Source organism: Dendroctonus ponderosae, unplaced genomic scaffold, assembly GCF_020466585.1.
Source record: "Dendroctonus ponderosae isolate FM_Combo_2020 unplaced genomic scaffold, Dpon_F_20191213v2 Dpon_F_20191213_1, whole genome shotgun sequence".
NCBI lineage: Eukaryota > Metazoa > Arthropoda > Insecta > Coleoptera > Curculionidae > Dendroctonus > Dendroctonus ponderosae.
In genome coordinates, this window is record NW_026017110.1 from 12833440 (window position 1) to 12850593 (window position 17154).

The 17154-nt window shown below is 32.4% G+C and overlaps 3 protein-coding genes and 1 pseudogene across 8 annotated transcripts in view; 2 read left to right on the top strand and 2 right to left on the bottom strand.

The window, feature by feature from the left end:
• LOC109541474 overlaps nucleotides 1–17154 on the bottom strand; it is a 24578-nt gene that overhangs the window by 5150 nt on the left and 2274 nt on the right. The window lies entirely within an intron of this gene.
• LOC125502838 lies at nucleotides 2353–7565 on the bottom strand. Of its 2 annotated transcripts, none has more exons than XR_007280560.1 (2): nucleotides 7329–7565; nucleotides 2353–2635 (listed from the first exon to the last, which is right to left on the bottom strand). XR_007280560.1 is itself a non-coding variant. In XM_048662219.1 (2 exons), the coding sequence occupies exons 1-2, from the start codon at nucleotides 3797–3799 to the stop codon at nucleotides 2520–2522; spliced, it is 402 nt and encodes a 133-aa protein (XP_048518176.1). In that variant the 5' UTR covers nucleotides 3800–3904; the 3' UTR covers nucleotides 2353–2519. The 2 variants fall into 2 exon arrangements, 1 of the variants encoding a protein (XP_048518176.1); XM_048662219.1 differs by lacking the exon at nucleotides 7329–7565 and adding an exon at nucleotides 3514–3904.
• Nucleotides 13836–14499, top strand: LOC109545513 (annotated as a pseudogene).
• Nucleotides 15111–17154, top strand: part of LOC109533490 (protein phosphatase 1 regulatory subunit 3B) — a 44671-nt gene continuing 42627 nt past the window's right edge. For 2 of the 3 annotated variants that reach the window (XM_048662134.1, XM_048662147.1), the window contains exon 1: nucleotides 15112–15479. The gene's annotated coding sequence lies outside the window, so the exon portion shown is untranslated. Of the gene's footprint in view, nucleotides 15480–16620; nucleotides 16695–17154 lie in introns of all 3 variants that reach the window. The other variant, XM_048662144.1, reaches the window with a different exon arrangement.

Genomic DNA, 17154 nt, shown 5'->3' on the forward strand with positions numbered 1-17154 from the left:
TACACATAAAAACTGATGATGGTGGAAAAATACACCGAAACGTATTTTAATTGATAAATAGAGACAATAAATGACTGAAACCCAGGAATGAATTTCACAGTCAGGAAAGTATATACAATTCTCGTCTATTGAGGATATTTTTATCAGGCGGTTGATGTTTCTGCGCTTGGCTCGAGTCTAGTTTTCCTGCCGTGCTTGAGTTTCCTGTTCTTCGAGCTTTTTGCCTCCCCCAGCATCCGTGAGGGAGATCTGTAGCTATTTGCAAGTACCTTATTCTGGTGTCTGTGTTAGTAGATAGCAAATTTCGAAACACAATGTTTTGTATTATTTGAAGACTCTAACTCACTCTAAGTCGGTACACAAAGAAGATCGACTTGAGGTCATAGGAAACAGTTGGGCTTCAAATTATGTTTTTACGTTCAGTGACTACAAAGGTCTTTTACACTAAGAATAAGAAATAAGAAACATACTTTATGAAAGAACGGTCGTTTGTCTAGTTTAAATTCCTAGTTTTGCACTTCATCGACTATTCACTATATCCCTAACGAAGTATTTTTGGTCGTATGTGCCGATCGACTTGATAATGGTATATTTTCGAGAGATTTTATTATCCACAAGTCCTCTTTTTTATTTCTATTAAATATTTATTTGTAAGAAAAGTGGTGATAAGTTGTTCAGATAATACACCAGATTTTGCAACTTGAGTTGAGATGCGTAAAGCGCTGGGTTTATAGTGGAAAGCTTCAGTGTTAGTAATGTATTAGAAGTAATTAGAAGAGCTTCCGCTGGTAATAGTGATAAATTTGCATTCTTTCCTACCTACTTGTCGATCCAGTTTTTTTGTTTTTCAGAACTTTTTTTTCGTGATCGAAAATCAAACTAATCCTCATGTAATGTAAATATTACAATTAAAAAAACTTGAGCGTCACATTTGATTATTCAATCGAACTAGTTCACCCACTGGTTAAAAACACAAGAGCCCTCCTCAGGGCCTTTGTTTGTAAAGTATTTTTGCTTAAAATGCCATCAGGCTATATCTTTGGGAAAATTTTCTGGCGCTTAATGAAGCAACCTGTTTCTATTGAAGTCAATATTTCGTACACGCTAAACGATAGAAAGCAATCAATTTTAATGCAATATAAGACTGATACGAACGTCTGTACAAGAACCGCTTGATTAATGATTAATTGATGGTATAAAATTGCCAATATCTAATTTGAAATTTATGGGTTTAACCTATAGCTATACGAATATAAACTTTGCTCGTTAGTATTATTGTTACCATAGTGCAAATACATTTTTACGTTTAAGTAAACATTGATGCAGTTCTATGAGTATTTTGAAATTTTAACTTTGAGTTTAAGTAAACATTGATGCAGTTCTATGAGTATTTTGAAATTTTAACTTTGTTTTTCTGCTCATTATTTGCCCTCCTGCTGCCCTGCACGACGCTTAAACACTAGGTATACTTTGCATTCCCAAAATATTGTATAAAGTTTCCACTACAGCTAAATTAACGCGATTTTTCGTTGATCCAGATAAAGATAATGACTTCTAACAAATTATATATATCGATGCCAAGCAACGTGCCAAGTAAATTTCCACGGTTAAGTCCGAATTAATTTTTAATAATTTATATCCTACAGATATGGGTTTTATACCATCTCCTATATAAAAATAGATTTTTAAATATATGTTTTTTTATTTGGATCAGAATTAAGTACGATTAATATACGTCACATTTTTTGGCGAATGTATGTATATGCGAATGAGGTCGTGTAATGTCAAATGAAGAACATGAGAAAGTTTACATCTATGCTGTTTTATCGTTTGTACTATTTAATACATTCTACCTATTAGTTTCAGTTTATAGTTTCATTATCTCTATATCTGTCAGATCAACGGCCCCATTGCAGGCAAGCACAACTTTATTGACTCTTGTTCAAGGGCAATACATGAAAAAAATATCTCGTTTAATATGCAATTAAACTGGGGAATTCTTCGAATGTGTTGCAAATGCTATACAAATACTGTCTAATTAATAATGTTATTAACAAAGAGGTTTTTGTGGTTGTTAATCAGATATTAGTTTTTGATAATAGGAATACTTAATAATAGGAATGAATATTCATTAGATGCGAAACTTGGCACTGCAAAAGTCTTAACAATTATTTTATACCAAGTGCTTTCGTTTTCCATACAGGAGAAGGTTCAACATTCGTGCCATAAGTGTTCGGGAGTGGTTAACACTTTGCGAGTTTGCAATCTTGGAAAACCGACGGGGGGGGAAATGTTTTGGTGCGCCATGCCAAAACATCGTGCAAATTCAAGAATGTTACGAAAAAATAAGTATCAATTTAAGAAAATAATTTATTTGAAATCGGGTCTCTTTGTCTTGGTAATTATTATGACTGTCAAATTGGGTCCTATTCATAGATATAAATCCAAACCATATTATCATAAGTTTTAATGTTGTTAGTTTATTCGCTAATTTAAGCTATTTTGTCTTGTAGGATTTCTTATAGCAGGCCGTATCTATTTGGGTTTCTCATTATGTGGGCGAAATACTGAACTTTCTGACATTTTACGGTATCAAACAGTTCTGGAGGTTTATTTTCCTCGCCTTTGCCATGCTCTGAAACAAAATAAAGAGAAATGTCAGGAAGAAATACGTGATTGCTTTGAAAAGACCGAAAACACATCACTAGAAATAAATGACCAGGAAAAGAACATCAGAGTGGTCATAATGAAAACATCAACAATGGTAGAGAAAAAGAAAAAGCATACAAAGATCAACAACGAACAAAATAACAAAAGAAACGAACGTTTTATTTGGTTTCTTTCCAACTATCTTTTGATAGAAGAACGACGATCAATGTATAGAGAGGACAAATATGCAACTGATTCGTATAGACAAACAAGAAGAGAAACAAGGAAAATAATAAGGAAGGATCTTGAAAATTACTATAAGGAAACGACTAAAGAGATTACAGAAAAGAACCAAAATATGAGATGCTTGAAACGGAAAGACGGTAAACAACAGATTATAGCTATCAAAAACAAAAATAAAGAAGAAGAAAGAGATAAAGACAAAATTGTAGAAATAACTACGACGTTCTATGAAAACCTTTATGAAACAAACGTGGTAAAACCAGAGAAAATTATGGAGAGAAGGTTTGCCAACGTAGGTTCAGGGGATATGCAAGAAATAGTTGACGAAGGTGAATAGAATCATCCACGCCGTAAGTTTCGTGAAGAATGACAAGAGCCTGGGTGAAGACAACATCCTCATAGAAATTGTAAAGGAAGCTCAATATATAGTTAACCCAAAGTTAACAAAACTACACTAGTGGATGAAATTAGCGCATTATTTATAGATCTAAATTCAAATTATTGTTTTTTACACTAATAAGAAAATGTTTTCGAAATAAAAATTAAAACAAAACATTAAATCACTAGTTTATCAGATTTTTTGTAAAAATTTCTGATAAATACATTTTGAAATTCAGGTACCTAAAGTTTCCCTCTTTAACCGATTCAGTAGATGCCATAGATTGCCACCTCTAGCTCGAATAACGTCCCTCGATACGTCTTGTAATGTCATAAAAAAGGTTTGTAATGAATTATTGGGGCATGTTGTGCCATCCTTGAAGAACTGCGTTTTCCAGTTCAGCCAAGTTCTTAGGAGTAGAATCTTGTCGTCGAATACGTCGTTTGAGCTGATCCGAAACGTGTTCTCAATTGCAATTTCAAACGATAGATTAATGTCCTTACAAATATCCCAGTTATAAGTAAGCATGATTTTTTACTGGTAGAAAAAGCACTGGAAAATATTAAAGATGATACTGTTATCGAAACCCTTTATAATAAACAACTTAACTTAAGAAACATTTTCTTGGACAAACTCTAGCTAGGAGACATCTTGTGTCTGCGAGAGTTTAATCTGAGAGTATTACCTTACAAATTTAAAATAATTTTATTTTAAAATGCTTAAAATATTAAAAGATTTTAAATAATTTTCTAGAATTACTAGTAATTCATTTCATTCAACTACATTTCCGAACTTTAGAAACACCATTTTTTCAACATCAAATACATCACCTTGTGTTAATACATCAACTCCCTTACTGTTGGCCTAATCTAAATATTAACATGTCGAATGAGTTACCCCTGTAAGTTATTACTATACTTAGATATCAATCGTCGACTGTGGCATCTGCATTTTGCAAATTAGCTATTTAATAATAGTTTTATTTGAGTTGTTTTTTGCAACATACAACTGTTAGTCGTAAATAATTATTTCTGATAATAATCACAATGCAAAAAATAAAATTGAACCGTTCGTATAAGGCTTTGTGTACTTGTAAGATAATCTAGTGAGACTAACTCATCAAAATGTTAAAACTGATATCAATCCCCAACCAGTACGGGGTTGGCTGTATTTATTTACTTTATGTTGATTCTAAATTTAATATATTTTAATATGATGTTAAATCAGATAGTTTGATTGGGAAGTGTTTGACAAATGATCAGGAACATATAGATATCTAGAAAATTGATACAAATATAAAATGACAAAATAAAATCATATAATAATTTTAATAATATTGTTTATTGACTGATCCTGCAAAAATAATTTGCGGCTCAATGCTTTTACATATGTAATATACAAATAAGTTTCACTTAAATTTCACCATATTTTACTGCATTTATTTAATTGCTTTAAAAGTAGACCAACGACGTTGCATTTTGCAGAAATGAAAATAAAAATAAGAACTTTGTCCGAGTGCATCAAAATTTTCAATTAATCAAAACTCAATTTAAATCAGATACGAAATGCATTACAACTATTGTGGTACCTTATAACACGCCTATTTGGCTGGCTGCATTTGTTGGAATTGCCAATATCAATGACGCCTGATAAATTGTTCTGCCAATAATAGATTATAACAAACAATAGTGTCAGATGATGTTACGTTATTACTTGGATAAAATCAAACATTTTCTGGACACCTATTTGAGCGTCCATCTGGCGCGATAAGAATTCGGCTATTTTAGTATAAAGAAATCGAATTAAAGCCAAAATGCATTTAGTTGCACAAATCCCAGTAGCCAACTACAGCTGGAAACAAAAGGAACAAAGCAAACGCTTCTTGGCAGCTTAACCGAATTTCTACAATTGAATTAGATTAGATATTGCATATCGCTTTGATTATTTATTGTGCCGGAAAATTTATTGTGCGGTGTTTGTCATATACATGCAGGAGGAAAAAACGTTTGGTTTTGGTATAAAATGTTGTCTCACTTGGCGTTTAAACGATTTTTGTAACAGTTTTTCAAAAAAAAATCGCCAGACATTCTTATGTAATAATTTAGCTTAGCGGTTTAAGAAGAATTGCCTAATCTACATATTTCAACCGCACAGTTTTAGATCCGTTCTTATTCGGTAGATAGATGCAAAAAATGCGTTTAAATATATATATGTTTTTATTTTATGTGAACTGAACAAGTTAATTTGCGGTAATTTCCTAAGTACTTATAAAACAGTTATGTATTGATCTATGGTAATTTACTTAGTAAACATCTTCGAACATCATCACTAATTTATCTATAAAAATTTTACAAAAAGTTAAATTTTAACATGTTTTTAGTTAGTTAATATAAATTGTCCGAATTCGCTTCTATATTGGTGACTTTGAACGAAGCTTAAAAAACGTATATTTTCAAGTTCTCTTTTCTACTTGTGTTATTTAGAATAGTAAAAAAACGTATATTAAATGATACATTATTGTGACAAAATTTTGCTGCGTTCAAATTGCCCTAACACGCGATCAGCAGTTTGAGAATGTCTATATTTTTTATTTGAAAGTGGATAACCGATTCTTCGCACACTTCCAATACAACGTTAAATCGTGCTCCATCAGTTTATTCGCAATTTTTCCTTTTGTTATATTCTGCATATTTTCTAATGTTTTAGATTCTTTCAAACATTTTTTAAATGTAACGGTTCACCTTCAATCTATTTAATCCCACTCTCCATAAGCCACCTACTTCCCATTAGCCCCTGTATTTGATTATTGCAGTAAAAAGCAATTTGATTCATCAAGAATTGTTTCCTTTGTTTTATTTTTTATGTTAACTATTTCCTACCACGTTTACTTGGTGAACGGTGAATCTCAAAAGTTGTAACAGCATCACTATTTTTCACACATAGTCGCATTTTGATTTAATGGTTTAAAAAAGCATCGATGCCTTGGCATTGTCAACAAACTGATGCTTATTTAAGAACATTTCGTAACTGTCCAATAGTCTTTTTACGGTGTGAACTCAGAGAAGCAAACTATTAGTTATCTCATTATCTGGAATTTTTGCTAACTAAATATTATATTGCCGGTGTATTTTTAAAGTGATTTGCAACAAGCTTGATTAATAGTTTCTGACTTTTGACTAACGAAATGCTTTAATGTACAGAAAAACAAAAATCGCATATTCGGTCTTCATAATTTTTTAAACTAGGCAATAAAGTTTGATATATCGGCGAATAAGGCACAGGGCATATGCTGCACATACGTAGAAACAGTTTAGGGGAAAGCAAATAATTTGCAATCAAATTTTAATTTAATAAATCGCGATTCTAATCATTTGCAGTTCGATATAAGACATTTGAAAAGAAATATGTGTGCTCATCAATGAGATAAACAATTTGACTTGAAAAGAACAAAGAACCAAAATCAAATTTACAGGTGTTGAGGCTAATAAATGCACATTTGAAGCAAATAAATTTGGTAAAACAGTTCGACTTTTCTACCAGCAAGCAGAAGGCTCGCTTGCACGAGCAAGTCTTGCTTCCTTCGTGTTCGTTGCGTAGTCTTTGCTGTATATATTTTCACGCATTTTTGCCTCGCTTAAACTTAGTTTGATTTTGATCAAGTTCTTCTTCTCATGGTTTCGACATTCGCTCCGTATTCCTTATCAGAAAAATTGAATACCCAGGCTCTAGCGTAAAACCTGTGAGCCCAATATGAAAACATCTTATTAATTTAAAATTTTCGGTTTAAATTGAATTTATTTTTACCGTACTAGCAAGAGGAACTACGGGCTTACTATGTATTTTCAAGTTAAAATATTGCTTCTAGAAGTATAATCATCCTCCTTTCTCCAACACATTATTTGCTAATGATACTACTTATATGTACGTTTAGTTTGCGCCATAGTGGATTGTTTATTTATGGTAAAAGCCACCTGAAGCTGTTTGCCTTCCGATGAAAAAATCGTCAATAACCAATGCATGTAAAGCTTAACTGGCACTACAATTTATTTATACTTACTTGAGATATGGTCAATGAGGATGGATGGGTTTCGAAAAATCACTGATTGAAACTTAATAATTAATCGTCCACAATTTAACTTAACAATGGTATGACATTGTGGACTGGTTGAATTAAGTGAAGTTTAAAAATCGTTGAAAAATTGTACAACTAAATGGACACATACACCTCGTCAAATACTTTAGCAAATAAGAGAGTTATATGCCATGCCGTTAAATAAATGAATACCTACCAAAGATTTACACGTAGTATTTGCGCACGTGTGTTAATCGGTCGGAAGGTACTGGTATATGACACTGGAAAGTAGGATCTATTTGCTACAATTTTTAAATAATTTCATTTATTCTATACCATTTTATGTGTTTAATGTTAAAATTGTACCTACTGTGTTTGAATACTCTTTAGTGGCCAATTATCATTGATTGACAAGTTAAATATAGTTTAACTTACTATCAATGTTTATAAATTGTATCTAATAGTAGTTTATATATTCATAGCAGTAATTACTAGTTACCAACTATATTGATTTAGTCTTATTACTATTTATAAAGAAACCACTGTCAAAACTGTGATTATTTACTAAACATGTTGTAATTAACCATTAGTTAATTCTTGTTTATTTCTGTAATTACCCCTAAAACCACCTCATTATCAATAGAACCAAGTTAAAAATTGATCATTGTCAGTGGCAATTCAGAATATATTTACTAAAATCTGATGAAAACTGGAAAGCTCGTACCCAGGATATACCCACATTTAAAAAAATTGTTGCTCCGAATACTCTCAATTGGCTTATTTAAATATGTGCCTCATAAAATTTAGATCAATTAATTTAATTCGCATTGGAACTAGTGTTCAACTTTTGATTCAGTTATCCCTTAATGACAACCCCCTGATCTCCAGCTACCCCAACTTTAAACAAAAAGCAGCAACCGAGATCACTTCTTTGCTAAGGTCTTCAAAATTGATATTGGCCGGCATAAAATAAATTTGCACCTTTCCGCGCTTCGTTTTGATGAAACTTAGACTTAGAAAAAGATGAGCAACTTACAATAATTGGCTAATTTAAGTTCAAAATAAATGCGTCCAGTACGTCCAGAAAACGTTTCTACGTATCTTCTAAAATGCTCCCAAATATTTATGGGGCTCACAGATCCACAGCAAATTGAAATTTTAATGTTTAAGATTGTTAGGATGCAGGAGGCAGATATAAACTATGAGGGAACAAAATATTGTTTGCTATTGTTCAATACTATTGTTTGAATCATATATAAATCGGTTCTGGAACGTCCCTCGCCTTCCGATACCCAATCTCCACTCGTTTCTGTTCGCCCACAAATCGTCATCCACGCCCCTAATTCTTATTTCGCTGTCTATTCCATGTCTCCAGCTTCTTCGTGGTATTCCTCGCTTTCTTCGCCCATTTACATTTTGCAGTATTTGTTTAGGTAGTCTTTCGTTCTCCATTCTCTGCACATGCCCGTACCAAACCAGTTGTTTCGTTTTTACCTCGTCCACTAATTTCTCTTATTCGTTGATTTGTAGCTCGTCCTCTTCTTGATCTTATTGCAGCTCTTCTCCAATAGCCCATTTCTGTAGTGGATGGCATTTTATCTTTTCTGTCTTTGATTTGCCAGATTTCTGAACTGTACGTAACAATACTCTTTCCCATGGTGTCATATATGAGCTTTTTGTTCTGTTGTGATGTACTCTAGTCTCAGAGTATTCCATTTATTAAAGTTTTATCGATTTTCTTCTTTGTACATTTCGGTCTCAGTTTTATAGCTCTATCTGTCCGCTGTTATTTTTAGCGGCAACTATTTATATTTGTCACAAGACTTAATTCCCTGTCCCTTATTTAACACTAGATGCACATATACTCTGTCCTTTTTATATTACCCCACTTGTTCTTCTATTCTTCTATCGGTTTTCGAGTCATATATTCCAAGTCGTCATATTCCTGGGCCACTTTAATTTGATGGTCTATCAAACGGTTTCATCATGTTTTGGCATTTTCTTTTCCATACTTTACTACATACTTAAGGACTTGTTCTAAATAAGTTTTGAAGAGCGTTGGCAAAATACTACCTTGTTTAATACCTTTATTCACCGGAAACCCTTTTGTTAGTCTTTGCTTTATTTTGACTTTCGCTTCAATATTATTGTCTCAAAGTCCTTAATTTCTTTAATTAATTGAGCGCTTATGATTATATTCTCGAAAGCCTTCCAAAGTAAATTAAGTGGAACCTTGTCGGTTGCTTTTTGTAAGTCTACAAGTATGCAATTCTTGTCCATATGCCATTTTCTTTTCGATAACTTGAGTTATACAGAACAGACGATCTACAGTCGATCTACGTGCCCTAAATCCGGCCTATTCCTCTGCCTCCATGTCTTTGTACTCATTTTCCATTATATTTCATATTATTTTGACGTAGATTCTGCTCAGCGTACTAGTCACAGATATGCCTCTATAATTGTCGCACATTTCTCCTTCCTTTTTTGTCAATCGTGGATATATATAATGTCTTCCAACTCGTTTGGGACTTTGGTTCCGTTTAGATATTTTTGGAAAAGGTTTTGTAGTCTTACAAACATTTCATCAGTACCGTATTTAATAAATTCAGCCGGGATATTTCCGGGTCCGGCCGATTTTCCGCTTTTCAAAGCTGTGCATACATTTCAACCTCAGGAAAGGTTAACGGTATTGGAGATCCTGTCGTTCCAAAGGCATCATTTATTTATTCTTGCTGAAATTACACCCTGTCTTCCGTTAAAAGGTTTTTAAAATGTGCATCACATTCTTTGTCTGATATGGGCGAAGTTATATTTCTGATCGTTTCTTTTCTAATTGGTTTTATCGTCCTCCAACTCTCGGTACTTCTCCGACCTCCTAAATAAGAGCCTATTTTCTGGCACTTTCGCGTCCATGCTACATTTTTCTTGTCACTAATCATTCCTCTTACCTTTGATTGATTCTCTGCTTGTTGAGATAAGTGAATCTTATAGAGTGTTCTCTTTTCATCTATTTCTCAATCCCAGCATCCCACCAATATGGTTTTCTCGTCTTAGATTTTTCTTCACTAAACCTAGTGCTTCCTTTGTGGCTTGATGTATGCTTTTCGGACTATGATCCGAAAAATTGTCGTAGGAAAGATGTGAATTTTATGGCTGTTTAAAGTTCTAGCATCTAGTTTAACAAACATAATGTTGTGACTGGTTATATGCTTACTTATATCAATACCATATTGTAAGTTTACAATAAAATCGTTTAAAAGTATTTAAAAAAATGAATTTTAAATTAATCCTTGTTTACGACCACTCACAATATTGGCAACTTCAATATTTTCGATTTATGCTTTGTGGGAGAGGTTTAAAACGTTCTAAAGTTGGATTATTTTACAACAAAATATTTGTGTTATTTGCATTTATTTACTTTGCCCTTTACTGCTGAGTTTGCCCTAGTATGAGCTTATTCTAAAACTCTTTCTTTATGTTCTTTAACTATAATCTTTGTATTTGCTGTTTCGGTAAATAAAACAACATGATTTCCACTTTCAGTTAATTTCCAATCTTGGAAATAACTGTTTGTCTAATTAAGAAACATATAACTAAATTAAAATGCATTTCTAATTACAAAGCTTGATGGCAAGGATCTTAGTATTTTCTTAGTTAACGTATATTTATTTGTCTTCCTAGGAAACGAAACAAACGGTCTTTAGCTAGGCATAATAATATTTCCAGTTCAAATATAAGATAAAAATCATTTTCTAATAGCAATAGTAGCCTTTACAGACAATTATGAAAGCCATTATGATAGGATTTAAATAGGTTTAAATAGGATGTTTACTTGCACATCAAATTTACTAGATAATTTTGTAATTTGTGGTTGGAACCCAAGAATATCTGCCCAGGGTAGATTTGCTTTCTTTTGCTTGGTTAACCCCTACCTATACTAATGCTTTGTAAGCTGTTCAGAGAAATTCAGGAATCACATGAATCGTTGACATTTAATTTAAATATTTTTTTAAATTTAGCTACAGAGAGAAATTTTATTTAATGTCCCTTTTCAATTAGCACTGCTTGATGATTCTATCTAATTTTACTGTGTTTAGAAAGTTTACAAGTTTAGAAAAAATATGCTATAAAATTTCAGAGGAAAAAAGTTTCAAATAATAAATTATGTTAGGATCTTTTGAGCGGAATGACAAAAAGAAGTGCATTAATCTTTCTTTGACGGCCAAATCACAAAATTATTCCATGTATTACTTAAATAGTAAATGTAGACAATTAGTAAACGTTTAAATTTTGTTAGAGTTCCAGTTTAACCGGTCTGTGCTTAACTATAACTACATTGTTAGCGAAACATTATAACGAAAACAACTACGCCCAAATATACAAACTATTTATTATTAAAGAATTAAATGCTTTACTTCCGGACTGAAATTTTGCTCCTGCTCGAATCGAATAAAAATATTGTAATTTTCTTTCAAATCGGTAGATCTGTTTTGATTCTGTCTTTTAGGTCATTACCAATGCTAGAAAGAGCTAACTTCAACAGCAGAAAATTTTCTTTTCAAGCATTGATAAAAACTGCAATCAAACTGCATTATTTTACAACCTCGTGGAATCCACTTTCCATGTCTTTTGTGTACAAATAGAAGATATTTGTGTAACTATTCATTTCCTGATTTAAAAAAATTATGTATAGATAGTTTAATATGTCTTATTTTCTCACGTTCTACAAGGATAATATCAGCGAAGTATTTTGATTTTAATCGAATATTAGTTAATGTTTACTAGAATAAATGCTTCATAGTAAGTTTTCAACCTCATTTTGAGCATTTCTCACGTACAATATATTCATGTGAATGGCTAAACAGACGAAGAAAAAATGTACAGTCTATTGTTAAGTATTTAATTATTTGTTAAATATCTGAAAACGATTTTATTAAATATTGAATATAGGGACCAATGCGGATATGATTTGACAAGCTTCGCCAAGAAACAAAACCAATATAAAATCATATGAAAGGCGTGCGCTCGAAATGCATAAATTTGAAGCTGGCAGAGCGAGTTTTGTAAAACATGCCAAATCTATTGAAAAAGGTAAACTTAACAACAGAAGTTTGAATTTGGCTTTCAATTAAAAGGCATAAAAAATATCTTAAATAGGAGACAAAAATGAGACAAATAATAGAAACAAATCTATAAAATGGAACTGTAAATGTAAAAAAGTAAGTGTAGATAACTTATAATGATAATAATTATTGTCTTTTAATTTCATATAGTAATACGTTTAAAATAATAGATTTAGTTAGATGTAACTACAAAGTTTAGTTCACAGTTTATTAGTTCAAAATAAATTATTTTGGGACAAAAACCCTTGTAGTGGGGTGGACTCTCTTAGATTCGCTATGAAGCGGTTAGCTTTTTGATCATTTTGATTTAAGTCAACTTTTACTTTTATTCAACATGGGAAATGTTCCATCCTTCAAAAAGTAAGGCCGATCGTGAAGATTTCAGATTTCAGCAAAGTGTCTTATGAAAATAATTTAAAAAATTCATAACAAAGATATGCAAATATGAAAAGAACACTGATTCCATTAATCCAGCAGAAGTAATATAAATCTTTGAAGCATGAAAAAAATATAAAAAACAATTTACAGAATCAAAATCATTGAAGATGCAGATAAAAACTTCGAAGGCTTTGTAGAAGAACTGGTGTTGTTGACTACGACAAATAATTTGCTTTCACTATTTTCTGGTTTTTTATCTGTTTTATTTTATATTCATAATATTATTAAAATATGTTAATAAGCTACAAGTGAGCTTATGACTATTTTACATTTTATAAAACACATATTTATAATTCGTTAAGCCACACTGAACCATAAAAAATGGTTCAACATATTCTTACCTAGATTTGATAATACCCTATAGATTTTAACGCAATTTTGTTAATGTATCACTTGCACCCTTTTTCCTTTAGCCCTTCCAAATACGCTTTAATTAAAATAAATGTTAATATTTAGAGATTTCATGATGAAGCTGGAGACGCATCAACTTTTATGAGTTTCCTCACTCACCAAGATGAGTCATGGCTGCACGCGCCTACAGTTACATGAGTGAATATCCAAAAGGCCTGCCAGAAGCTAATTCAAGAGAGATTGAGATGATAGATACATCATGCTTTCCAACAACTCCAAACTGTTCGAAAATATTTCACAATAAACCTATCGTATAACGTGACATAACGTATATAACAAGGCAAACGGCGTAAAAACCCATTCAAAATTTTGTATCAAAACTCTCAACCAGCGATGCTTCATAATTACCCAAACAATTTCCCAAACCGTATCGCAAATGCGCTTCCGCATCCTCACCAGCCTAATGGAAAGCCCCCTTTGCGAAGACCAGGCCTAAACATGACTCACACCATATAACCAAGACCACACGTGTTTTAATTAAATGATTTAAAACAGAGAAACGAATTCAGTATCTTCGGAAAATGAAACAACCAACGATTTCATCGACATCAACGAACTGTGGCCAGATTTGCCCGTGTTAGAAGATTCGTTGGACGATTCGAGTGTTGCAGGAATCTTCTTCATCAAGCAAACGCTGCCGAATGTTATAAACAATCTTCTATATACAGAGATTCGCACTAGCGCCATGACAAATCTGGGAAACATTCTGATGGGTTCGTAAATCAAGAATTTTGAAGCGCGCTAATCCTGAGTCAAAAATTTGCAGGATATTTGGATGATGAAGTTTCCACCCAAAATGACTCCAAAGTGGGGCGTCTTTCTCTAGCCAACGAAAAACTTGCATACATACCCAAGTTAGTGTGTGAATCTTTGGGCCCATCATTAAAATATTGGGCATTTCCGACAACAACATCGGGTATGTGGGGAAGTTAAATTACCCCGGTTTGTAACGAGCAATGAGGGTGTTTTTTTAAAGAAACTTGGATTTTTTGGATTATTTCACCGAATTGACCTCACTGATAGCCGAAAAGAATCCAATCAGCTCCGCTGACAACATCCCTTGCATGCCCAACTTAGAGCTGCTCTATTTGAACAAGTGCAAAATCAGCAACCTTTGCTGGGTGGAAACGCTGCGCTACAACTGCCCGAAATTGATATTTTTTTTATAATTCACAAGACTTTTTCTTTGTAATAAATTAATTGAAGGCAATCTACCATTAGGTGTAACCATATTCAGTCTTCTTGGGCGTCCTGTATGATGAAAGACTTGTAGCCAGTCGATTAGGATGAACTAAGATTATTCTGTTGTATGCTGCTGACTAGTGAATGAAAACACAGGAAAACCAGTTTTTTGCAGACAGACATTATTACTCCACTAATATCGAAAACCAACTTTCCCAACATTTACGTTTGAGTTTTTTAAGCTTAATTTGAAACAGCTGAGAAAAAGTGCAAAACAACACGTCATATAACTGAATGAACTAAATGGCATATAAAATAAAATGAAAAATAGAAGGAAAGCTAATGAGCTAGCTGATTGTAAATACTTTTTGTATGCCTGATTTATTAATTTCGATGATTACTCAGTTCTTCCACATAATTAACTGGGTACTGCTTACTATCTACTTGCAGCTTGAAAATATGCACACGATTATAGTAAGCATGTGATCTTTATCTGTAAAACGCACTTTTTTCTGAAATTGGAAAGCACATTGCGTCAGTCTTCTTCTAACATGAACTGAAACGTGATGAGCTGATAATAGTTCCAAACCAATGGTCTGTTCATTTCATACTTTAATGACAATTTCGACTTGAGATAAGGCTTCGAAGTCGGTGTCGGTGTGATTAGGGGGAGAGCCGAGCTGGCTTTTGCTCCTACTCGTTGACGATCAGTCTCGTCCGCGTCTGTCCGTCAGTTTTAAGTTCCTCTCAAACGTTTACGCACGCTCCTTTCAAGAATTAATGCATATTGAATTTATGCTGATATGTAAATAGTTTCTTATGGCATTCCGAAATGTTCAATTAAAAGTTGAATAAAGTGCGCGTTTGAATTTTATTTGGGCAAACAAAAATCATTAGGAAATGGTTTAGAAAAGTTATGTGCAAGCAAAGTTAAAGTTGAAACAGGCAAATTTGGAACTTAAATTGATACTCACAGAAAAAGGTAAGTTGCTAAGTTCGATGTTAATTGGAGAAAGCAAAAATTATATAAATGCTAATATAATAATCAATATATCCTCAATAAAGGCAACCAGTTCAGGTCAGTTTTACATACACCAGAGAAGTTAAGAAAAGCAAATAAACAATTTTGACGCTTTTTATTCTAGGAATTTCTAAATATTCATGATCGGACTAGCATTAAAATGTTTTGCGAATAATTCGACTGAGCAACGGCGTTCTTCACTTTTGATAGCTTTAATTAATAAATTTGCTAACATGATGTTGTTAAATGATTTACATACAAAAACTCAGCAAACATATTTTGACATTCTAGCGTGTTTTGGTCGTTTTTCATTTAATTAAGATACACCGTTTTCTTATCCTTTACTTATTTTTCTGTATTTCGTATGGAAAACAAATATTTTTGAACATATATTTCGGACTGTAGGTATATACTTAAAGAGTCGCTGCTCTTTCATCTAGAGCTACACATACTTTACTGATATCATGTAAGTACTCGATTCTACTTCCGACTCGTTTTACAGCTGAATATAGTAAGCTTTAGAAAATGTCCGTTTGTTTTATGCGAAAAATGAAACTACAGAGTTATTTTCACTATTATAATCGCTAGAAGACTCATTAAATCGTACTGTATGTCAAAACACCCATACGTTTGCATTCAGCATAGTTAGTTAATCAAAAACTTTTATTTATTGTGCTCTAATGTAAAAGAGTTGTCGTCTCGAGCCACGACAAAGTTGACCATTAGAATTATGTATTTCATTCAATATAGATTTTTTATATTATTACATAGTGAAACTATGTTACCACTAATTTAGTGAGTGCTTCTTGTATTTTCCCTACACTTCAAAACGTAAAATATTTATTTATTTACATCATATCTTTTAGTAATAAGCCAAAATGTTTGTTAATTATGCCATATTACCAATAGCAATTTAAGGATGTGATTCTACATGCAAACAGCAGCGAAAATGTTCTTTAGGGAAAGGCGGAATCTTAAAATGAGCAAAAAATATTACGTACTACAATTAAATTATTTTTTGTGCAATTTTCAAACTCTGAAATTTAGCAATGGAATATGTTTTATCAAATTATCATTATACAAGTCTTGAATCATTTTGCAGATCGTTACTACTTTGGACAATCTGCACATTGACTAACATATTTTGGGCAATCTGAGTGAATCCGAGAGAGCAATGTGAGTGCCACATATTTTTAATCTTGAATAGACAACGTGCATAATACATGTTGCAGCAAAATTGTAGTTTACTTTCTGCCGAGCGGCGATTATACCAAACTTTGTTGTTCAGTGATAAAGTAATGGCGAGCGGAAAGAAATTCATATTTTTAGTAAAATTAAATTAATTATTATATATTATGAGTTTAATTCGAAAATACTATCATGTTTTAAGAAATACAAAACAACTTAATGTAATGAGAACATTTAAGTCTAATATTGTAATTTATCAACAGCATGAAAGCATAAATTAATAAGTCAATATCCCCCGAAGTTATATAAATGTTTGTGCACACACAAAATTATGCTGTCAGTTTATATACTTCCAGCACATCGTTTTCCGAAAATCATGTCATTGTAAAAGATGTCACCTATTTATTACACTGGTTTTCATTTTAAACTAAATAATATTTAAACCCGA

Bases quoted from the DNA above. Each gene is read 5' to 3' on its own strand.
- LOC125502838 (XM_048662219.1), bottom strand. From the start codon at position 3,799: ATGCTTACTTATAACTGGGATATTTGTAAGGACATTAATCTATCGTTT. The intron at 2,636-3,513 runs GTACCTGAATTT...ATTTTGTTTCAG, and splicing joins GTTAAAGAGGGAAACTTTAG to AGCATGGCAAAGGCGAGGAA.